Below are 25,051 nucleotides of genomic sequence, written 5' to 3' on the forward strand. Positions count from 1 at the left end.
AATCATGCCGTATTTTATTGATTAGTTTAAAGGGAACAGGAACTTAAAAACTGGGGAGAAAAACCAATAAACTATGCATAAAGGTTGAGGTTTGACAAAAGCCAAACTACTTTTACATGTGACCCTGCAATTAAAATCTGTTTCCCCCACTACGACGTGTGTGTGACAGTACATAACACTAACACCCAGACAACTGAAATCCGATCGTGGAGGTGGGTCCTGGGTACCTAAAAACATTTCCCCAACTGACTCTACCCCCCCTCAGCCCCCAGTGTGGGTGGAGAAGAATTGGAACATGGAAATATGCTGATAATCTTAGATGAGAACATTCTATATAGTGACTTAAAGATAGGACCTAGGGTGCCTGGGTGGTTCAGTCACTTGAGTGTCTGCCTTCGGCTCAGGTCATGATCTCGGGGTCCTGGGATCGAGCCCCACATCAAGCTCCCTGTTCAGTGGGGAGTCTGCTTCTCCCTCTCCCTCTGCGCCTCTTCCCCCCGTTTGTGTGTGTGCTCTCTCTCTCAAGTAAATAAAATCTTAAAAAAACAAAACAAAGATAGGACCTAATAGAACCCTTATTGATATTGCTATAAGGTAGGGCATGCCAAATAATTTTTTTCTGAAAAAAAAAAGAAGGGGGGGCAACAGGTAAAGAAATAGAAGACAACAAATTTGGGGTGAACCCAGTGGATTCGGAAGCAATCATCACAAATCCCAGAGGGGATTCAAGGTTGGAGTTGGTGAGGGAGGGGTTTGGTTTATGATAGATTTATGTTATGACAAGCTGAGTGACCAGTTCAGAATAATAAGCTGGAATAACGTCTTTGAAGACCATTTGATATTAGATGGGGAGTAAAGGTCATACCGGTTTAAGTGGCAGATAACTGAAGGCTGAGCCAAGGCTTAGTTAAAGGAATCATGCAAGAGGGGCGCCTGGGTGGCTCAGTCGTTAAGCGTCTGCCTTTGGCTCAGGTCATGATCTCAGGGTCCTGGGATCAAGCCCCGCATTGGACTCCCTGATCTGTGGAAAGCCTGCTTTTCCCTCTCCCACTCCCCCTGCTTGTGTTCCCTCTCTCACCATCTCTCTCTCTCTGTCAAAAAATAAATGAAATCTTAAAAAAAAAATCATGCAAGAAAATGCTGGTATGCTGTGAGAATAAATGGAATTGGATTTTGCAGGAGGTATGACATGGCACCATGAGAAGCTGAAAGTTAGTTTCAGGATTTTTCATTTTGGAAAGGAGGCAACATTTTGGGGGTTCCCACAGTGCACTATGGAAGCTGATTGGGGGAGTTTCGAGAGGGTAAGAAAACTATTTGCCCGAATTTTGTACAAGTGTGCAATGGAGCATCTGGTCCTTGGTATTTCAGCAGAATCCCAAGTGGGCATAAACTGAATGTGGAGAGACAGGTGGCTTAGCATGTCATCTTTTAGAAAAAAGTAGACGGAAATGAAGAATTATAATTAGGGGCACCTGCGTGGCTCATTTGGTTAAGCATCCGACTCTTGATTTCATGCAAGATCGAGTCTTGCATCAGGTTTCATGCTCAGCAGGGAGTCAGCTTAAGATTCTCTCCCTCTCCCTCTGCCCCAGACGCATCCCCGCTCAAGGATGTGCACTCTCTCCTCTCAATAAATAAATAAATAAATAAATAAATAAATAAATAAATAAATAAATAAATAAATACAATTATAATTAAAAGTGTGTACTTATGGGATGCCTGGATGGCTCAGTCGGTTAAGCATCTGCCTTTGGCTCAGGTCATGATCTCAGGGTCCTGGGACTGAGTCCCACATCAGGCTCCTTGCTCAGTGGGAAGCCTGCTTCTCCCTCTGCCTGCCACTTCCCCTGCTTGTGCCCTCTCTCTCTGACAAATAAATAAATAAAATCTTTTTAAAAAAAGTATTACTTATATATTTACCCTCCACCGTGTTTTCAAAAGAATTTAAGGTTGCTAAGAAGCTGGGTTTGATGGCTAAAATTATCCATGGATGTAAGAGATAAAGAACACACATGGTAGTAAAGTTTCAAGAGTCAAAAGTGAAACGAGATCTTCATTTTATTAACTACAAGCATGAGCTTTGCTCTGTTGGCATTCAAAACTCCTAAATACTATCTTCAGTACAGAAATCTTAATGATCCTCATGGTGCAGTCATTTCTCTGAATGGTGTCATTTACGATACAATTCTGGGCCCAGGAAATAAATGAAGGGGAGGGTAATGAGGCTTCTACGATGTCGAATGAGTCAATGTATGATTAATATTGAGTCACTTCCCTGTTCTCTGTTGGCTGCTTTCCTGCATAAGGGCTCTTGGTCTGCAGGAACTTGGTCTGAGAATCAAATCTGTAAACCAAGATTTCTTGTAGGGATCATGCTGTTAGGCTGCTAACAAGTGTATTCCCTGCACACTGAGGAATCCTTCTCACTCCAGAGATGGCCGTCCAAGTTTGGTTTAATTCACGCTGATTTCGACTTTGCTCTGATAATTGAGGAGAAGCCCAGGCTCTTCAAGTATTTCGGATTTCTTTTTAGACAGATAATGTGGCCCTCGCTCTGTGTACCCTTCCCACCGTGAACTTTGCAGACTTTAACAGGGTCTGCTTAGAATATATGGTATCTGTGTGTTGTGTGTGTGTTTTTAAATATGGAGGATAACAGCAATGGTAATAAGTCTTACTGGCTTTCTTTCAAGTACTTCAAGTAATATTCCAGTGTGTGTGTGTGTGTGTGTGTGTGTACATACCACATCTTTTTTATCCATTCATCAGTCTATGGACACCTGGACTGCTTCCATATCTTGGCTACTGTAAATAATGCTGTGATAAACACAGGGGTGCATGTATCTGTTCAACTTACTGTTTTTGTTTTCTGTGGGTAAATACCCAGTAGTGGGATTACTGGATTATAGGGTAGTCCTATTTTTAATTTTTTTGAGGAACCGCCATGCTGTTTTCCACAGTGGCTGCACCAGTTTGCGTTCCCACCAATAGTGCACGAGGGGAGGGTTTGTTTTTTCCCACATCCTAGCCATTGCTTGTTATTTCTTGTCTTTTTGATTCTAGTCATTCTGAGAGGTGTGAGGTAGTATCTTACGGTTTTGATCGGAATTTCCCTGATGAGTGATGTTGAACATCTTTTCATGTATCTCTTGGTCATCTGTGTGTCTTCTTTGGGAAAATGTCTCTTCAGGTCATCTGCCCATTGTTAATTGGATTTTTATTATCACTATTATTATTGGTGTTGAGCTGTAGAAGTTCTTTATATATTTTGGTTACTAACCCTTTGGCAGGTCATATCAAATCATGTATCATTTGCAAATATCTTCTTCCATTCAGTAGTTGCCTTTTCATTTTGTCGATGGTTTCCTTTGCTGTACAGAAGCTTTTTATTTTGATGTTGTCCTAATAGTTTATTTTTGCTTTAGTTCCCTCACCTCAGGAGTCATATCTATAAAAATGTGTCTATGGCCAATGTGAAAGAGATTATTCCCTATGTTTTCATCTAGGAATTTTATGGTTTCAGGTCTCATGTTTACTCTTTAATCCATTTGAAGTTTATTTTTGTGTGTGGTGTGAGAAAGTGGTCCAGTTTCATTTTTTTGCAGGTAGCCATCCGGTTTTCCCAGCACCATTTGTTGAAAAGACTGCCTTTTCCCCATTGTATATTCTTGCCTCCTTTGTGACCATATAAGTGTGGGTTTACTTTTGGACTCTCTGTTTTGCTCCATTGATCTTTGTGTCTATTTTTGTGCCAGTCCCCTGTTGTAGTATATCTTAAAATCTGGGATTATGACACCTTCAGCTTTGTTCTAATTTCTCAAGATTGCTTTGGCTCTTTGGGGTCTTTTATGGTGCCCTATAAATGTTAGTATCATTTGTTCTAGTTCTGTGAAAAATGCTCTTGGTGTTTTGATAAAGATTGCCCTGAATCTGTTGAGTGCTTTGGGTGGTATGTTAACAAAATACTACCTTTCCCCTCATTGGACCTGCAGTAAGTCCCATAGCTTCTACTTGCAAAATATACTTTGAGTTTATTTACACTTCTGCCCCTCTGCTGTCCCCTTCCTAACCTCAGCCATCACTATATCTTGCATGAAAATACTGCAGTACCACTTTCCTGAGCTTTCCTTCCTCTCTCCTACTTGCAGTTGTCTCAGTTCATTCACTGCAATCCTAAGTGATCTCTTAAAAATACAAATCAGACCGTGTCATTCACTATCCTTGTTTTGCTCAGTTAGTTGCTTTTCATTTCCCCAAGAATCCAGTTCTTTCTCACAGTCTTCAAGGCCCCGTCTAAACCAGCCTTTAGAGAGGTCCTTATTTCAGAACCCAAAGAGGCCTTCCTCTTGAGTTTGCATTCAGCACCCATTTTGTAACCTTCCAAGCACTTTCTCTGTTTTAACAATATTATTTGTTTGTTGACCTCTGTGTCATGTTTCCTCTCTTACTAGAATTGTAGCTCTGAGAAGACAAGGACTCTTTTTCACTCATCTCTGTGCTCCCAGTGCCATAATGAGGCACTCAGGACATGCTTGGTGGGTGGATGGAGGGACGGATCTAAGGGTCAGGTACCTGCATACTACTGTGTAAGACTGAGAACCCTGCAGTCTTGGAGAAGGGCTGTGGGATGGAAATGAAATGTTATATCAACCATTTTGCTAAGTTGCATGATTGATTTGTTTCTGGAAGTTTTTATTGGGAGGATAAGGTGAGACAACATGTCCCAAAGCACCTCAAATAAAAATACTTCAGGGGCTTTCTTCTTGGCAGCTCTCCTTGTACCTGGACTCTGCCCATGAGGAAAGTTAGTGTTCTCATGGATTCTTCCCCTCTTCACGTCTGTTTGGTCAGTTCACGTTCTGCTCATTCCAGAGACTGACAAAAATGTAGAAACTGGGAGGGGCTGTGTGCAGAGTGTTTGTCTAGCAGTCCCTGGATTTTTAGTAGCCTATTCTCACCTGTGGGTATCATAACCCAACCACTCCATAAAGGAGTCCCTTGAAATCTTGGCAACCACTGACTCGGGAGTATTGTACAAGCGCTTCCTCATTTCTGCCCCCTGAATCCTTGTGTTCCATCTAACTGCCTCAGGCTCAAGGGTCAGTGTCTCAGGCTCCGTTCTGCCCTTTGGATTAATTCCTTTAGCTAGGTGTCTCTAGATCCCGCTTTAACCCAGTACTCCACGAGCTCAGCAGCCAACTCTCCTCCCTTCGATAGCCTGTTTCAGACTTCTGCAACCTTGACCTGGCAAAGCCCTGAAGTCTCTCCCCTTTGACTGGCTGGAATCATTCAGACAGTTTTAGATCAGGTACCTACAAATATATTGTTTGCAATTCTAGTACACTTTGTGTTATGAACTCTCTGTCTTCTGTATTTATTTATTATACTCAACCTCCTTGGCTTCATGGCCTGCCTAAATTTCTTTATGGCTTCCCTGTTTCTTCTTGTCCTTCTCTCACTGACGACTGTGACCTTATTTCACAAGGGACACATTTTTGGGAATGGTTTTCAGATTTGTAGGTATGACTTCGTTCCATAAATACTTGTGCTCATGTCAGCAGCTACTTTAGGTCAACTTTTCAGTCATTTTGTGGGTAATTATGGTTGCGTTTTAAGCCCATCAATCACTATTATCTGTATTTACCTGCAGTGGCAGAATTTGCACCTAGAATTGTTGCACTGGAAATATAATAAATATTCACTATTTGCCACCGAACAGGACAGACTCCTAAAGGACAGTGTGGTACAAGGGGATAAATAGATAGTGGATTCAAGTGACAAAATCACATTTATCTCCCTCCTTCCCTTCCTCCTTTCATTGGCTTCTTCAAGCAGGTGGAGTGGGGGAGGGAGAAGCAGACTTCCCGCAGAGCAGGGAGCCCGATGTGGGGCTCGATCCCAGGACCCTGGGATCGTGAACTGAGCCGAAGTCAGACGCTTAACGACTGAGCCACCCAGGCGCTCCTCTTTTTATTTTGAATTCAAATACAGACATTCACCCAAACGGACAGTAAACTTTTGTACAAATTATTTCCCTTCCATATTTGAATGGTATATGAAGTCCATCTGAGGCAGGCTTCTAGGAAGGGAAGGAGAAAGAGGGAAATGGGGTGTCCTCGAGGCCAATGAGAGGACAAGTGTGAACACACTGGAGTCAAAATGATTTGAATTCCATTGCTGAATTCAAGGGATGGTTCTGTATTAGTGGTTATCTCCCTGTGAGAGCCACAAGATATGTTCGAACTTCTCTCATGTGAAGAAGGAATTAGGTCAGAGAGGGAATCTCCCTGAATGAACCATCACAGAATTTTCTTATACTATAGAGTTATTGTCAAATGACCACAGTTCCCTGCTGATACTGGTGCAGTGGATTTATGGAGTCTGCCCTGTGGCTGAAGGTCTGAGAAAGAGAGAGACAGATACAGAGAGAAACAGAGAGAGAGAGACAGAGAGAGCGAGAGAGGCCATGAGAATATGAATGTCTATGTAATGAACGGAGGTCGGAAATGTGTTTATTTCAGGCAAAAGTCAGTAGACCTGAGTTCTGCTTTACTCTCTACCACGGACTTGGCAGGCATCTGACCCTCTCGTGCCTTTGTATTCTTATCTGTCATGTAGGGATAATAGTAACATCTGTTCTAACTACTGCACAGGTTTGTGGCAATAATAGAATGAAATGTTAGATGGGGAATTGTTTTGAAAGCATGCAGTGCTCTATCCAGATAAAAGGTCGTATTATCCAAGCATGGCATTCTTACTTTTGCAGAAGTAGAGATAAGTGAGAAAGAATGTTTGCCTTTGGATTTTATAATTGGGATAATTTATTCAAATTATCGATACAATTTTATATTGTGGGCGTGAGACAATTTAGTAGAGTGAGGCTGAGAAGTGAAATGGGTTTATCTTTTTTTAAAAATTTTTAAAATTTTTTATTTGTTTTTTTATTCTTATGTTAATCTCCATACATTACATCATTAGTTTTAGATGAAGTGTTCCATGATTCATTGTTTGTGCATAACACCCAGTGCTCCATGCAGAATGTGCCCTCCTCAATACCCACCACCAGGCTAACCCATCCTTCCACCCCCCTCCCCTCTAGAACCCTGTTTGTTTTTCAGAGTCCATCGTCTCTCATGGTTCGTCTACCCCTCCAATTTCCCCCGCTTCATTCTTCCCTTCCCGCTACCTTCTTCTTCTTTTTTTTTCTTAACATATATTGCATTATTTGTTTCAGAGGTACAGATCAGAGATTCAACAGTCTTGCACAATTCACAGCGCTTACCAGAGCACATACCCTCCCCAGTGTCTATCACCCAGTCACCCCATCCCTCCCACCCCACCCTCCACTCCAACAACACTCAGTTGGTTTCCTGCAATTAAGAATTCCTCATATCAGTGAGATCATATGATACATGTCTTTCTCTGTTTGACTTATTTCACTCAACATAATACCCTCCAGTTCCATCCACGTCGTTGCAAATGGCAAGATCTCATTCATTTTGATGGCTGCATAATATTCCATTGTATATATATACCACATCTTCTTTATCCATTCATCTGTCAATGGACATCTTGGCTCTTTCCACAGTTTGGCTATTGTGGACATTGCTGCTATAAACATCGGGGTGCACGTACCCCTTCGGATCCCTACTTTTGTATCTTTGGGGTAAATACCCAGTAGTGCAATTGCTGGATCATATGGTAGCTCTATTTTCAACTTTTTGAGGAACCTCCATACTGTTTTCCAGAGTGGCTGCACCAGCTTGCATTCCCACCAACAGTGTAGGAGGGTTCCCCTTTCTCTGCATCCCCACGAACATCTGTCGTTTCCTGACTTGTTAATTTTAGCCATTCTGACTGGTGTGAGGTGGTATCTCATTGAGGTTTTGATTTGGATTTCCCTGATGCTGAGCGATATTGAGCACTTTTTCATGTGTCTGTTGGCCATTTGGATGTCTTCTTTGGAAAAATGTCTGTTCATGTCTTCTGCCCATTTCTTGATTGGATTCTTTGTTCTTTGGGTGTTGAGTTTGATGAGTTCTTTATAGATTTTGGATACTAGCCCTTTATCTGATATGTCATTTGCAAATATCTTCTCCCATTCTGTCGGTTGTCTTTTGGTTTTGTTGACTGTTTCCTTTGCTTTGCAAAAGCTTTTTATCTTGATGAAGTCCCAATAGTTCATTTTTGCCCTTGCTTCCCTTGCCTTTGGCGATGTTTCTAGGAAGAAGTTGCTTCGGCCAAGGTCAAAGAGGTTGCTGCCTGTGTTCTCCTTTAGGATTTTGATGGACTCCTGTCTCACATTGAGGTCTTTCAACCATTTGGAGTCTATTTTTGTGTGTGGTGTAAGGAAAGGGTCCAGTTTCATTCTTCTGTATGTGGCTGTCCAATTTTCCCAACACCATTTGTTGAAGAGACTGTCTTTGTTCCATTGGACATTCTTTCCTGCTTTGTCGAAGATTAGTTGACCATAGAGTTGAGGGTCCATTTCTGGGCTCTCTATTCTGTTCCATTGATCTATGTGTCTGTTTTTGTGCCAGTACCATGCTGTCTTGGTGATTACAGCTTTGTAATAGAGCTTGAAGTCCGGAATTGTGATGCCGCTGGCTTTGCTTTTCTTTTTCAACATTCCTCTGGCTATGCGGGGTCTTTTCTGGTTCCATACAAATTTTAGGATGATTTGTTCCATTTCTTTGAAAAAAGTGGATGGTATTTTGATGGGGATTGCATTGAATGTGTAGATTGCTCTAGGTAGCATTGACATCTTCACAATATTTGTTCTTCCAATCCATGAGCATGGAATGTTTTTCCATCTCTTTGTGTCTTCGTCAATTTCTTTCATGAGTATTTTAAAGTTTTCTGAGTACAGATCCTTTGTCTCTTTGGTTAGATTTATTCCTAGGTATCTTATGGTTTTGGGTGCAATTGTAAATGGGATCGACTCCTCTTTTTTTTTTAAAGGTTTTATTTATTTATTTGACACAGAGAGACACAGCGAGAGAGGAAACACAGCAGGGGGAGTAGGAGAGGGAGAAGCAGGCTTCCCGCGGAGCAGGGAGCCCGATGTGGGACTCGATCCCAGGACCCTGGGATCATGACCTGAGCCGAAGGCAGATGCTTAACGACTGAGCCACCCAGGCGCCCTGGGATCGACTCCTTAATTTCTCTTTCTTCTGTCTTGTTGTTGGTGTATAGGAATGCCACTGACTTCTGTGCATTGATTTTATATCCTGCCACTTTACTGAATTCCTGTAGGAGTTCTAGCAGTTTTGGGGTGGAGTCTTTTGGGTTTTCCACATAAAGTATCATATCATCTCCAAACAGTGAGAGTTTGACTTCTTCTTTGCCAATTTGGATGCCTTTGATTTCTTTTTGTTGTCTGATTGCTGTGGCTAGGACTTCCAATACTATGTTGAATAGCAGTGGTGATAGTGGACATCCCTGCCGCATTCCGACCTTAGGGGGAAAGCTCTCAGTTTTTCCCCATTGAGAATAATATTCGCTGTAGGTTTTTCATAGATGGCTTTTATGATATTGAGGTATGTACCCTCTATGCCTATACTCTGAAGAGTTTTGATCAAGAAAGGATGCTGTACTTTGTCAAAAGCTTTTTCTGCATCTATTGAGAGGATCATATGATTCTTGTTCTTTCTTTTGTTAATGTATTGTATCACATTGATTGATTTGCGGATGTTGAACCAACCTTGCAGCCCAGGGATAAATCCCACTTGGTCATGGTGAATAATCCTTTTAATGTACTGTTGGATCCTATTGGCTAGTATTTTGGTGAGAATTTTTGCATCCATGTTCATCAGGGATATTGGTCTGTAATTCTCCTTTTTGATGGGGTCTTTGTCTGGTTTGGGGATCAAGGTAATGCTGGCCTCATAAAATGAGTTTGGAAGTTTTCCTTCCGTTTCTATTTTTTGGAACAGTTTCAGAAGAATAGGTATTCATTCTTCTTGAAAGGTTTGGTAGAATTCCCCTGGGAAGCCATCTGGCCCTGGGCTTTTGTTTTTGGGGAGATTTTTGATGACTGCTTCAATGTCCTTAGTGGTTATAGGTCTGTTCAGGTTTTCTATTTCATCCTGGTTCAGTTTTGGTAGTTGATACATCTCTAGGAATGCATCCATCTCTTCCAGGTTATCTAATTTGCTGGCATAGAGTTGCTCATAATATGTTCTTATAATTGTTTGTATTTCTTTGGTGTTGGTTGTGATCTCTCCTCTTTCATTCATGATTTTGTTGATTTGGGTCATTTCTCTTTTCTTTTTGATAAGTCTGGCCAGGGGTTTATCAATCTTGTTAATTCTTTCAAAGAACCAGCTCCTAGTTTCGTTGATCTGTTCTACTGTTCTTTTAGTTTCTATTTCATTTATTTCTGCTCTGATCTTTATTATTTCTCTTCTCCTGCTGGGTTTAGGCTTTATTTGCTGTTCTTTCTCCAGCTCCTTTAGGTGTAGAGTTAGGTTGTGTACTTGAGACCTTTCTTGTTTCTTGAGAAAGGCTTGTATTGCTATATACTTTCCTCTTAGGACTGCCTTTGCTGCATCCCAAAGATTTGGAACAGTTGTGTTTTCATTTTCATTGGTTTCCATGAATTTTTTTAATTCTTCTTTAATTTCCTGGTTGACCCATTCATTCTTCAGTAGGATGCTCTTTAGCCTCCATGTATTTGAGTTCTTTCCGACTTTCCTCTCGTGATTGAGTTCTAGTTTCAAAGCATTGTGGTCTGAAAATAGGCAGGGAATGATCCCAATCTTTTGGTACCGGTTGAGACCTGATTTATGACCTAGGATGTGATCTATTCTGGAGAATGTTCCATGGGCACTAGAGAAGAATGTGTATTCCGTTGCTTTGGTGGAATGTTCTGAATAGGTCTGTGAAGTCCATTTGGTCCAGTGTGTCATTTAAAGTCTTTATTTCCTTGTTGATCTTTTGCTTAGACGATCTCTCCATTTCAGTGAGGGGGATGTTAAAGTCCCCCACTATTATTGTATTGTTGTCGTTGTGTTTCTTTGCTTTTGTTATTAATTGCCTTATATAATTGGCTGCTCCCATGTTAGGGGCATAGATATTTACAATTGTTAGGTCTTCTTGTTGGATAGATCCTTTAAGTATGATATAGTGTCCTTCCTCATCTCTTATTACAGTCTTTGGTTTAAAATCTAATTTGTCTGATATAAGGATTGCCACCCCAGCTTTCTTTTGGTGTCCATTAGCATGGTAAATGGTTTTCCACCCCCTCACTTTCAATCTGGGGGTGTCTTTGGTTCTAAAATGAGTCTCTTGCAGACAGCATATCGATGGGTCTTGTTTTTTAATCCAGTCTGTTAGCCTGTGTCTTTTGATTGGGGCATTTAGCCCATTTACATTCAGGGTAACTATTGAAAGATAGGAATTTAGTGCCATTGTATTGCCTGTAAGGTGACTGTTACCGTATATTGTCTGTGTTCCTTTCTGGTCTATGTTGCTTTTAGGGTCTCTCTTTGCTTAGAGGACCCCTTTCAAGAATTCCTGTAGGGCTGGTTTTGTGTTTGCAAATTCCTTTAGTTTTTATTTGTCCTGGAAGCTTTTTATCTCTCCTTCAATTTTCAATGACAGCCTAGCTGGATAGAGTATTCTTGGCTGCATATTTTTCTCATTTAGTGCTCTGAATATATCCTGCCAGTCCTTTCTGGCCTGCCAGGTCTCTGTGGATAGGTCTGTTGCCAATCTAATGTTTCTACCTTTGTAGGTTACATATCTCTTCTCCCGAGCTGCTTTCAGGATTTTCTCTTTGTCTATGAGACTCGTAAATTTTACTATTAGATGTCAGGGTGTTGACCTATTTTTATTGATTTTGAGAGGGGTTCTCTCTGCTTCCTGGATTTTCATGCCTGTTTCTTTCCCCAAATTAGGGAAGTTCTCTGTTATAATTTGCTCCATTATACCTTCTGGCCCTCTCTCTCTTTCTTCTTCTTCTGGGATCCCAATTATTCTAATGTTGTTTCGTCTTATGGTATCACTTATCTCTCGAATTCTGCCCTCGTGATCCAGTAGTTGTTTATCTCTCTTTTTCTCAGCTTCTTTATTTTCCATCATTTCATCTTCTATATTACTGATTCTCTCTTCTGCCTCATTTATTCTAGCAGTTAGATCCCCCATTTTTGATTGCACCTCATTAATAGCCTTTTTGATTTCTACTTGGTTGGATTTTAGCTCTTTTACTTCTCCAGAAAGGGTTTCTCTAATAACTTCCATATTTTTTTCAAGCCCAGCTAGTATCTTTAACGTGATGATTCTGAACTCTAGATCTGACATCATACTAATGTCCGTATTGAGTAGGTCCCTGGCAGTCGGTACTACCTGTTGTTCTTTTTGTTGAGGTGATTTTTTCCGTCTTGTCATTTTGTGCAGAGGAGAATAGATTAATGAGAGAACAAAATGCTAGCAGAGTAACCACGTCCCCAGAAAATATACTCTAAACAAATCAGAAAAGACCTGAAGCAGTGGAATAAGAAAGGGAAAGAGAGAAAAAAGAAAAAGAAAAAAAAGAAAAAGAAAAAGATAAAGATAAAAACAAAAACAAACAAAACAAAACAAAACAACAACAAAAAAACCAAAATGTGATCAAATATGCTCAGGCTGGTATATAGATCGTGCCACACACTAGGTTTGGGGTGTATTTTGGTCTTTTAGAAGAAAGTGCCTCCCAAAATTTTAAAGAAAGAAAAACTTATATATGTACAGAAATAAGGGTTGATATGATGAAGGGATGGAATATGATTGTAAAAATGGAAATTATAAAAAATTTTATAAAAGGAATTGATAAGTTGTTTGAAAAAAGAAAGAGGGCGCCTGGGTGGCTCAGATGGTTAAGCATCTGCCTTCGGCTCAGGTCATGATCCTAGGGTCCTGGGATCGAGTCCCGCATCGGGCTCCCTGCTCCTTGGGAGCCTGCTTCTCTTTCTCTCTGTCTCTGTCTCTCATGAATAAATAAATAAAATCTTTAAAAAAAAAAAAGAAAAAAGAAAGAAGAGGATTTAAAAAAAGAAAAAAGAAAAAGAAAAAAAAAAGGAGAGGATGTGATCAGGCAGGGGAATAGAAACACCATATACTAGAGATTTAGGGTATATTTTAATCTGTTAGAAGAAACTATCTCAAAATTTTAAAGAGAGAACAACTTATATATATAAGCCAAAAATATGGGTAACTACTATGAAGGGATAGAATATGACTCTAAAAATGAAAAATAAAAATGTTTTTTTTAAAAAAGGGATTGATAAGATGTTGGTTGAAAAAGGGAAAAAGAAAAATTCAAAAAGAAATAAAAAGACAAAAAGAGAGTTAAAAAAAATTAACTTTGAAAGACTAAAGAATCATGGTAAAAAAGCCGTGAATTCTATGTGCAGTAGTCCCCTAGCGCTGGAGTTCTGCCGTTCTCATTGATCGGTAAACTTGGTCTTGGCTGGCTGTTCTCGCTGATCTTCTGGGGGAGGGGCCTGTTGCCGTGGTTTCCAAATGTCTCTGCCGGAGGCGGAATTGCCCCGCCCTTGCCCCCTCCCGGCTAAGTAATCTGCTCGGGTTTGCTCTCTGGGCTTTTGTTCCCTGCGAGCTTTCCCTACAGCTTTGGAGGCGGAGAGTGAAAATGGCGGCCTCCCAATCCCCACCTCAGAGGAGCCGAGAACTCAGGGCCCCGCTCCTCAGTGAGCCCCCAGAGAAAAGCCGTCAGTCACTCCCGTCTCCCCGGTCTCCGGCCGCACTCCGTGCTCGCCCGGCCTGTGACAGCGCATTTCTATCTCCAGCACTCGACACCGTGTGGAGTCTCCAAACCCAGCAGATTCCTGCGGTGCGCTCCCACACCTCTCCTCCCTGGGGAAGAAGGTGAGTCTCCCCGGATCTGCCGCTTGTTGGGTCCCTGCTGGAGGAGCAGGGGCCCGACTGTGCCACGGATCACGGTTTATGGCCACCCCGAGCTGAGAGCCCGCGCCTGGGCTCCGTCTCTGCAGCCGGCTTCCCCGCTCCGATCCCTGGGAGCTCTGCCACACTCAGGCACCCCCGGTCTTTCTGTGACCCCGAGGGTCCTGAGACCACACTGTCCCGGAGGGTTCCACCCCCCGCTTAGCCACCAGAGTGACGTTCCTCGGCGGAGCAGACTTTTAAAAGTTCCGACTTTGTGCTCCGCGGCTCTATCGCTTGCCAGAAGTGGCCGACGGAGGCCCCTCCCCCGCCGTCTATCCTCTCGAATATCGCCTCGGATTCACTTCTCCGCACGTCCTACCTTCCAGAAAGTGGTCGCTTTTCTGATGAGAGAGTTGTTGCTCTTCTTTTCTTTGATCTCCTGTTGAGTTTGTAGGTGTTCAGAATGGTTTGATCCCTCTCCAGCTGAATTCCTGAGAGGAGACGAAATCCGGGTCTCCTACTCCTCCGCCATCTTGCTCCGCCCCCCTGGGTTTATCTTTATATCCTGACTCTCACGTGTCATGTACCAGTTGCGGGACACTGGACTGAACCTCACTTCCCCCACGGCAAACTCAGCAAGTGCTTGTGATATTTCTGTGAGCTAAGGCTCCTCGCTGAGGAACAATGATTAACCATGTGATGAATGGTAGCAGCGGCAGTATAACTACCGCTATGATCTCATGCTGTCATCATTGATTAATTTTCTACACTTCCGCTAAGAAGCTTGGAGACCACAGAGCTTTTACAACCAGGAGCATGATTGTCTAGTTTTAAAATGTGCATTGTTCAAAAGAGAGTTTCTCAGTATATATGTCCTCTCCCTTCCAGCCAACTCAAAGCATCTAATGTATTAAAGACCTAATGCAAACTAAGGTGTTTGGAGATGAAGTGGAACCACGTGCATCAAAATAGAGCATCTGTTCCTGAAGACCTGCAGGTCGCTGTAAGGAGGCTAAATTTGGCTTGAATTTCCTGGAAGCATCAGAGGAGGAAATAATGAATGACCCAAGTTATAATTTCCAGCCAAGAGAAAATACACACTATTTTGGGGGTGGGCAGTTGATAGAGAAACATGTTATTTTCCTGCTGCTGAATTCAAACAAATGGAAGCTAATTTAAAATGTAAGACAATTTGTCCCAGAGGTTAAATCTGAGAAGTACCTGAACAACTGGAAATTTTTCTAAAATGATTTCTTTGATGACCAACTTTAAAATCAAGCCATCGGAGTCATTGAAATGGCATGTATAAACACACAGTGATGACTGGGTTTTCAAGAGCTAGACAGAACATCATGGCACCCGATCTATGACCTAGAGGCAGGGTTCCCCTGGGTGATGAGGAACTGCATGGGTGTTCATGGTGTGATCAGCTTGATCTTGTTGGAAACAACTACATCCTAACTGATCTCAATTGTTTGAGTGTTTTGAGAGAGAAACAATCGCTTCAAAATGTTGAATTGTGATTGGGCATGTAAATATATGTCAGATGTTCTCTTCTTAATCATTACTCTGTTTTGCTGTTTAGGGATCTAAACTTTAAAAATAGAGTGAATTCACAGTAGACCAGGCCACATAGTTCTTACAGTCTGTAATGTAATATGGACGGTCTTATTTATTCACATGGAAAGCACTTGATGGTACTTCTGTGAAACCGCACATTTCAACTTCCATGATATGAAAGAGAAGTTCAGAGGACGGGAGTTTGATCTGGGCTCTTTTGGAGACTGTTCTATTTTAAGTTAGGCTCACTAGTGTGAAGTAGCTGTAAAATGCATCTCTAGAGACCTGAATGACTTGAATAGTTGAATGGAAGGCTTTCACATTGAGTTTTTGGAAGTTGGTGAACACGTACAAAGAACAATAATTTCCTTTTCCTTTAATTAGTGCGAGTCTGCTCCATCTGTTAACATTGAAGCAGTGATTTTTAAGAGCAACTGCATATTGTTCCTAGTTAGTTTGAATGAGCGCAGAGTATTAGTTAACAAGGAGAAGGCTGATGTGATATTAGGGCACATAGATTTTATGGGTTAACCATCTTCTCCTTGCCCCAAGCATGATTTTTCCTTTAGAGTTAAAATATCTCAATTTCATTTAGATACTCATCTATTTTAGAACCATAGGGTAAATGTTAGAAGGGAAAAGGCAACTGGAAATTATTTGCAATGCATGTAATAGACAAAAAGTTCGCAATGCATGTAATAGACAAAAGATTAATAGATAATTAATAGATAAAAGATTCATCAGAACTATGTTGCTATCATATATTTTGGCCCAGCGATTCCCGTGTTTTGTGTCAGGTGCTGATTTTTGGTCTGAATGCTGCAAACCGTTTTGATTTCTTCATGACCGTTTTTGCTACAAGATGGGGAGAGCCATAACAGAGTTGGCTGATGTGAAAACACAGTCTGAAACTTGTTGAAAGCTGATTTTCACTTTTGAGGAAATCTCTCAATTGGTCAGTAGCTTTGCAGGATTAAATGTTATCTTTCAGAAATGGGGGCTGATTGATATTTCTTTGCTCTCAGCCAGCTTCTACCTATAGGTAGAGCTCATTCAGGAAAGCCATCAGACAAGAAATAGGACCCATTATTTGGACAGAATTGTAACCATTGGGGCAGCGAGAAGACAAATCCAAGAGTATCTCTTGCTTACAAGAGAAATTTGGTGACTCCCGAATATTTCACAGTGGGGTGGACGGAGTTACCCTGTTGCAGTGACTACCCACATTAGCGACTTTTAAGGGGCCTTGCGATGACTTTATCTGACTAAACCACCCATGGAGGTTTGGAATTCTGAGGTGCCACCTGCAGAGACTCTACTTGATGTCAGGGTGGCTTTGAAACTGCATTTAAAATACTGCTTCTCCTGACACATGAGCATAAAACTGACCACTGAGAGCTAATGAGATTGTGAGTCTTGTTTTTGCTCTTGTAGCCAAGAAGCTGATTGCAGAAGTTTTATACGACATTTTTTCAACTGCTTTGGCTGATTTTCACTCTTAGTAATCATTTAGTAGCTTTGGCTATTTTTTTAAGTGCCTGGAAGTCTTTGTCAAAGGGAGGGACCAGTTATTAATTCTCACGTTTCTGGGCACAGCCTGCTTGGTCATATTTGCTATTACCTGGTGTGTGTTTGGCATGGGAGAGAGGCTGTCAATGGAGAGAAAATTCTAGGCCTCTGAAGATAGCCTGAAATCAGAGAAGAAACCTCATTCTTTCCTAATATGCAAAAGTTGCCTGAGAGTCAGTGATTGGACGTGTTATTGGACAAACCAAGAAAATGTAGGATTTATGAGACAAGGGTTCTCCCTATTACCATGGATGCTTTAGCATCCATTAATCAATGAACTACATGGCAGAAAACCTCCATGAACTCAGTAATATTTTAAAGTACATTTGTGTTATTTATTTTTTATGTCTCATCTGTCAGCTGTCAACCACACCTCTTCTACTCCTTCGCTGCGTTCCTGAGGCTTTAGAAAACACTGAAGCTCTCTCCCAGCCTTCGAGGAACTCTGAGACCCTCCCCCTGCCCACCTGCAGTCTCTTTCCCCTGTCCCCTTGCTTCTTGTTCACTCTGTCCTTTAGCCACAGAGGTCTCCTTTTGAGTCTCTGGACAGATCAAGCTCATTCCAACCTCTGCCCCTTTGTATGTGTTTTTTCTTCGACTTAGAATGCTCTTCTCCACAATCTTTGCATGGTTGGATCCTATTGTCATGTAGTCCTTAGTTCAGAGATGCCTTCATGACCCACAACCCCCAGCCTGAAACAACCTTCCCCACTCTTTGAAATAAGGCTGGTGCTGCATATCTATTGCTAGCCTACTCTGTAGTAACCGCAATGTACAATATCCTTTGGTTAATGTTGAGAAAACTGAGGCTCCGTTTACTGATAGTGAAAATTGCTGGCTTCCTTGTTAGAGAGGTGGGTGTACGTTTCCCTACACTTCCCTAGAATTGCCCATTTTTACCTAAGATTGTGTAGAAAGACAGTTTCTATCAAATATTCTTTGTGCCTATTCAGGAACTTTCTCTGCAATAAGTAAATGGGGATGTGGACTTTCCAGTTCTTTTTCTAAAACTTGAACATTGGGAAGACCCATGGCTGGAAATCCTGGCATTAAATTAGCTGGGGATATTGTACCACCTAATGACATTTTTAAAGAAGGAAAAGATAGTCATGTTGGTTTCAGCACTTATAAATTAAGGCACATTAAATTCTTAGAGTGTTAGAAAAATAATCTATCTCCAGTGATGTCCTGGAGCCAACTCTTACTGGCTCATATAGGAACTGCTTGTTAAATTTTCAGGAATTTTGCAAGCAGGTTGACTTTACATTAGTAGCTTGAAATTGGCTATGGTGGGAGTATTTATACCATAAAAATTGGCAAATGCTACAAACCAGGGTTTGTTTTTTTTTTTTTCCTTCTGGAGAGCCAGTTTACCAGCACAATATTGTATATGGCCAGTATTTCAGAGGCTGACAACTTGATGATGACAAATCAACAGGGCTAGCTCAAAATAACTAAGTTCTTTTTATTGTATTTGTATTTTGAAAGCCACACATTTGGAGCATGGAAGAAAAAAATTTTAAGAGATTGTTTATACACAGAAGCAGACAGGAAGGATCAAAAATCAAGATCTTTGTATTTGCTTCTTACAGCCCCCAGGTCGGGCTGCCGCATTCATGCAGCATGTTGTTAAAATATGTGCTCTGAGAGGAGATAGCCGCCTTCTGGAACTTGTGATAGCAGCTCTCCCCAGCTCCCACACCGATGATAACACAGCTCACAGGTCTCACGTGCACCATCATATTTTAGTTACAGTGAGTGTCTTCAACTGTTTCTTCAGGGGAAGAAAAAGACTCATAGGATTGTGAGGTGGAGGCTCTGATTGATTATAGTCTATAAGGTTGGAGCAGGTGGAGACTAATGAGAGCTGACCTAACATTTCAAGCTCTCCGCGAGAAAGGACTTAAGGGAAAATTGCATGAAGAGGCAGGGCATTAAGTATTTCTCACCGCCCAGAACATCTTCGAGTTACACCACACAGGGGCACAAGATGGGATGATTTGTGATGTTTCAGAGGTGAATGTGTTATTGGACAAGACTTGTGTGAAGGGATAAATGATAAGACGTAGGTTGTGTATTTCTCAGTTTGTTTTAAAGTGACTACAAATGCATAGATGAACACCTCCAATGTGTTTCTTCAGAGACTTAAGATTGAATGTCCTCCATTTAAAAAGACATGTGAGATGCAAGAGCCTCTTGAAGTTCCCCTTCCCCACTGACTTTGTGGTAAGCATTTGGAAAATCTGGATGATTCTAAGAGATTGTGTTAGACCGCATTGTTTTTCACCTTTTCTGATGTCTTCGTGAAACAAGTTAATAGTACTACTTATGAGAAAAGAGAAAGCAGCTTTCTTCAGTCATCCTTGGACTGAGCGAATTATTTTTTTTTTGCAAGAGGGCTTTACTTCTAAGCTGGTGGCATTTCTAGGGCTTAGATTTTTAATGGAGCACTATTAATATTTCCCAAGGGATAAGATACCATCTGTAGCTAAACAACTTGGGATTCTGGCATTGATAGCATCCAGGCTTTATTATATTAGAAAATATGAACCTGGGATGCCTGGGTGGCTCAGTCGTTAGGCGTCTGCCTTCGGCTTAGGTCATGATCCCAGGGTCCTGGGATCGAGCCCCGCATCGGGCTCCCTGCTCGGCGGGGAGTCTGCTTCTCCTTTCCCACTGCTGCTTCCCCTGCTTGTGTTCTCTCTCTCTTTCTCTGACAAATACATAAAATCTTTAAAAAAAAAAAATGAACCTATGATGACCTCGCTCTTCAATGCAAAGAAAACAAAGGAATTTTTAGTCAAGAGGATATTTATACTCTTTTGATTAAAATTAAGTTCCTGAAGATCAAGGAAGTCCTGATGTTTGGAAACATGATCCTAGAACAACAGATCTCAGGAGTGACTTTGAAGGTGCTACTGCCATTCTTGAGGTCAGAGATGGTGAAGAGAATTAAGAAAGGAAATTTCATGAAAATCATACATGGGAACAGAGTTCTGCATCTTGTGTTGAAGACTCAAGAGAACCAGCTCTTTACCTCAGGAGAAATAGAGTTTTGGCAAGCTGAAATTAAACAAACAAACAGCTAAGCAGCCCTGCCAGACTAAAGTAAAAGTCTCACTTTTAAAATAGTCTATTCTGAAGTCCCTAGTGACTGGCTGTCTCTTTATTAGGTGAAAATTCCTACCATTAGTATTTAAACACAGACCGTATGAACAAGAATCTATTGTAAAGAATAATATTGAATATGCCAATAATAGCTAATCTGTATTAAATATGTCATTATTTAAATGAGAATTAAATGAGATTATTTTTTATTTCTCCTCATAGCAGTTGCTTTTTATAAACTACCTTTAAGATGAAAGATTTTTCAATATAAAAGAGCATGCCCATTCTAGAAAATTTTATCAACTGAGAAAAGTAGAAAGAAAAAAATATATAGTTCTATTTATTTATTTATTTTAAGAGAGAGAGAGTGAGTGGGTGCAAGTGGGGGGAGGGGGAGAGGGAGAAAGAGAATCTCAAGCAGACCCCATGCTGAGCACAGAGCCCAACGCGGGGCTCAATCTCACAACCCATGAGATCACAACCTGAGCTGAAACCATGAGTCAGACACTTAACTGACGGAGCCCTATAATTCTGTCACCAGAGGCAACTGATGCCAACATTTTATTTCCTTCTAAAATTGTTTCAGGTCATGATTGCATACTCTTACTACCCATTTTGTTACTGCTACTGCAGTTAATACTATTACCACCTTCTTCACCCGCCATTTTACTGAGAGTCACATTCTGTTTGCACCAGTCTTCACATGTAATTCCATCGAGCTGGTAATTTGTTTCTAGTTTTACTGAGAAATCATTGACACGTGTCGTTCTATGAGGTTAAGGCAGACAGCATGGTGGTCCAGTTTACATTTATTGTGAAATGACGACTGTAGTACGTTTTAGTTAACAACCATCATCTCCTATAGATACAATAAAGAGAGAAAACTTTTCCCCAACAATTCTCTCTCTGTATCCCAGAGCACTGTTACCTGCGGTCATCATGCTCTGCGTCACAATCCTGTACTTACTTACCTTCTAACTGCGAGTCTGTGCATTTTGACAGCCTTCCTCCAATTCCTTCTTTTCTGATTCCCCACCTCTGGTGACCACAAATCTCATCTCTGCTCCGTGAGTTTGGTGTGTGTGTGTCTTTGTAAAATTAGATTCCACATATAAGTGAGATCATACACTATTTGTTTTTCTCTCTCTGACTTATTTCACTCAGCATAATGGCTTCAAAGTGCATCCAGGTTGTCATCAATGGTAGGATTTCCTCTTTTAGGGTGGAATTATATTCCGTTGTGTGTGTGTGTCGCGAGTGCCCATGCATACCACGTGTCCATCCATCAGTGGACACTTAGGTTGTTTCCCTGTCTCGGCTATTGTAAATAATGCTGCTGTGAACATGGGGATGCAGCTATCTTTTCAAGTCAGTGTTTTTGTTTCTTTTGGTTATATTCCCAGATGTGGAATTTCTGGATCATATGGTAGATCTATTTTTAATTTTTTGAGAAACCTGTCTACTGCTTTCCACAGTGGCTGCACCAATTTCCATTTCCACCAACAGTGCACGAGGTTTCCCTCTTGTCCACATCTTCACTAACACTTGTTACCTCTTGTCTTTTTGATGATGGCCATCCTAGCAGACGTGACGTGATACCTCCTGGTTTTCTCTTATTCTAAATTTTCTTATTATCTAAATTTCTCTTTCATCTCTACATTCTCTTATAAAATATTCTCTTCCTCTAAAAACAATTCTGTATTCTGCTTTTTCACTTAAAAATAGTATAAGAATTTCCCCCATGCTGTTAATAGTCTTCATAAACAATTTTAATTGCATCGTAACAGTCCATTCTAAGTATAGTTTCATAATGGTAAATTTTCACTTGTTTTAATTTTTTATATATAACTTTTTATTATTAAATACCAAAACCATCACAAAACATGACATGTGATGGCGATAGTCCAGTTGGACTGAGGCCTAGAAGAAAAGGCACCCGGAAATGGGGAGGGCTAACGCTTTAGTCAGAATTCACTACTCAGGTCATTTCTTTGAGAACCACTTGTGAAGTAAATGGTGGACAAGGACCAGCTCACAGTCAGATACTTGTCAAATTAACACTCTTAATATAAAATTCCAAACATGCTGCTTCCACTCTGTGTTGTTAAGGTCTTGCTTTCATCTTATCTCCAACAGCTCTCTGATTGTGTTCCTCCTGACAAGACGTTTCTTGGTTTCTCTTTAATTTTTGTATCCTTAGGAAGTCATTTGGAACTTCTTCTCCCCGAGAATCAAATTATCACCATCTTTAAGCTCTGCAAAATTTTGCTGTTAACCACTGAATCCCAATTATAGAATTTGTAAATATCTTTCCCACTGACTGCCTGTTTCATCCATGTCTAAATCCTGTCATGTTGAAAAACATCCTGTTCAATGGTTTTATCTGCCCGGTTACCTCATTTTAAGTCACTTGCAGAAATAGATTTTCTCGAAAATGTGTAAGGTATGGATAAAGAACTATCACATTTCTACCAGTTCTTTCAAACCGCTAATTAGGAATCCAATTCTTATAATTTTTTTTTTAACCAAAATATTATTCTTGAACCCCCATACTCTAGCATTAGAGTAGACCCTTGGCATAGAGTAGAGAAAAAACTAATGACCACCCTCACGGAGCATAAGGTCTAGTGGAAGAGGGCCAGAAAAAATAAGTAAACAAATTGTTTTTTACCATGCTGGTGTATAGTACAATACATCCTGATGTTCTTTTATTATATGTAGAGATAGCGGTAATAGTGTTTGTTCCATAAAATTCTGTTGTATCTTTTTCACATTTATTCTTAAACTAAATTGCAAACATCAATTTAAAGTGCTTGCCCATTGGTTTTCTCACAGTCTTTGTGATTAAAACACATTCTCAAACAAAATGGTATGATATGCTTTTACTTGTTTTTGGTTGGTCACACGTGCATTCAGTGATACTTTGTTTAAAAGGAGAATTTCTCAGTGCCTTTCCGATGGCCGCGGAATTACTTTGTTCTCAGGTCTTTCAGAAAATGATTGGATGCCTAACAAGAAAATGCACTGTAGTGTGCCAGAACACCGTACGGTGCTGCTAAACTTCTCAGACTATGAAAACGCTTGCCTGCTGTGCCAATAAATCTTCCCTCTCTTTCCCTAGGTCCAAGGATCTCATAAAGGAAGCTATCCTTGACAATGACTTTATGAAGAACCTGGAGCTGTCGCAGATCCAGGAGATTGTGGATTGTATGTACCCAGTGGAGTACGGCAAAGACAGTTGCATCATCAAAGAAGGAGATGTGGGATCCCTGGTGTATGTCATGGAAGGTATGGTTTGTAACTCTAATCCTCTGGCATTCAAATATTCCGTTTTCATCTTATCAGCCTGCACACGGATGGTAATGTATAACATGGGACAGTTCCATTTTTCTCTACTTTTGTTGTTGAGAGGCAGTTTGGAAAGAGGTGGAACACGACTCAGATACAGTGGTTGACTAGTTGTACGAAGGGTTTGTGTTTAGAATATTAAGCTGAGAATCTAGTATTGTTTTAGACATGGAGAAAGGCTGATAGGGTGAAAGAAAGAGATACTGTTTATTACACTGTGTAAGTCTGCACACCATTGGGTTGTTGAGCAAGTTCACGGAGCTTCCAGAGGAGCTGGAAAGTATTTTTGGCCAGATGATCAGAATGTCAACTCTGCCTTTAATTTTCAGTGTATGGCTAGGTTTCTTGCTATCATGCTTCTATAAAAAGAATGTTTTCAATGCTTTATATGTGTGTGAAAGAGGAAATCAGACTGGTCGGATGGCCTATGAGCTACCTAATTAGTAAGAGTGATGGATTGTTTCATAAATCTTGCCCCAATTAAGATAGAAAGTGCTTATAGGCAGGCACCATACAAATATATTTTATGCCTAGATAAATTTTCATATTGTCTATTTCTAACTTGGAATTTATAATGCCGTGTTTTCCTTCTGGGAGAAAACACAAGCCTGAAGTAATGGCTGGATCAGCTGAGGAAAAAGTGAGTTCCGAAGTGCCTAGAAGATCAGAGAGTTGCCACGCAAACATCACAATCAGTTTCTAGGTGGTGGTTAGTGTCTTACCCCAAGCATTCATGGCAGTGTCCTAGAATTGTCAAGTTGATAGGTCATTAAGAGAAGGGGTGTATTTGGGCAAGTGACTTAACTTCTTTGAATTTTACCTAATTTGTAAACAAAAGGTCCTACCAATTGTCACTCCTTTCTGGCAGTAGATCTCAACTGGTGATGATCTGTGCCTCTGTGGGACATTTGGCAATACCTGGAGACATTTTTGGTTGTCACAGTGGGAGTGGGGATAGATGGGGGGTGGCTACAGGCATCTCATGGTTAAAAACCAGGAATGCTGCTGTGCTGGGCTGTTGCCCACAGCAAAGAATTATCTGCCCAAACTGTCCTTAGTGTTGATGTTGAAAAATCCTGCTTTCTACCGTCTTTATAAGATTGTTCTGAAGTTAATATGAAATTCTTGGAATAAATGTTATTGTAAAGTGTAAAACATTATAAAATAACAGTATGCATTACTCTTTCTATCACATACGTGACAGCATATAAGAAATGTGCTGCCTGCCTATGTTATTCACCTTTAAATTTTTCTTTGTCATCTTTTTTGACATATATTAGGCATTCAACTTTTAAGTCATAATTTTGATCTTTTTTTTTTTCTCCATAAGTTTTCAGCTTTTGGATCAATATTATGAAGTTTTTCCCCAGGCCAAAAGGAAATAAATGTTCAGCTAGGCTTTTTTCCGAATAAAAGCGAGACATTATAAACAAAAACACGAACAGTATTCACTTGGCAGACAATTGCAGGGGAAGGAGATGAAATTATAGGGCAAGAGTATATGTGGGTAGTAAGCAGAAAAGATGAGAAAAATGCAAGAAATATACAGAGGCCAAGTATAAACTATAAATACAGAGAG

At 40.7% G+C, this 25,051-nt stretch overlaps 1 protein-coding gene across 2 annotated transcripts in view; it reads left to right on the forward strand.

Annotated features, from left to right (window-relative positions):
• The window catches only part of PRKG1 (protein kinase cGMP-dependent 1), a 1,253,946-nt gene that overhangs the window by 151,162 nt on the left and 1,077,733 nt on the right, over positions 1-25,051 (forward strand). For both annotated transcript variants that reach the window (XM_035008601.1, XM_035008600.1), the window contains exon 2: positions 23,246-23,412. In XM_035008601.1, coding sequence (XP_034864492.1) covers positions 23,246-23,412 — 167 coding nt within the window. The remainder of the gene's footprint in view (positions 1-23,245; positions 23,413-25,051) is intronic.

The sequence above is a fragment of the Mirounga leonina genome, unplaced genomic scaffold (genome assembly GCF_011800145.1).
Source record: "Mirounga leonina isolate KUSES-001 unplaced genomic scaffold, KU_Mleo_1.0 Mir_152, whole genome shotgun sequence".
In the NCBI taxonomy this organism is placed as follows: domain Eukaryota; kingdom Metazoa; phylum Chordata; class Mammalia; order Carnivora; family Phocidae; genus Mirounga; species Mirounga leonina.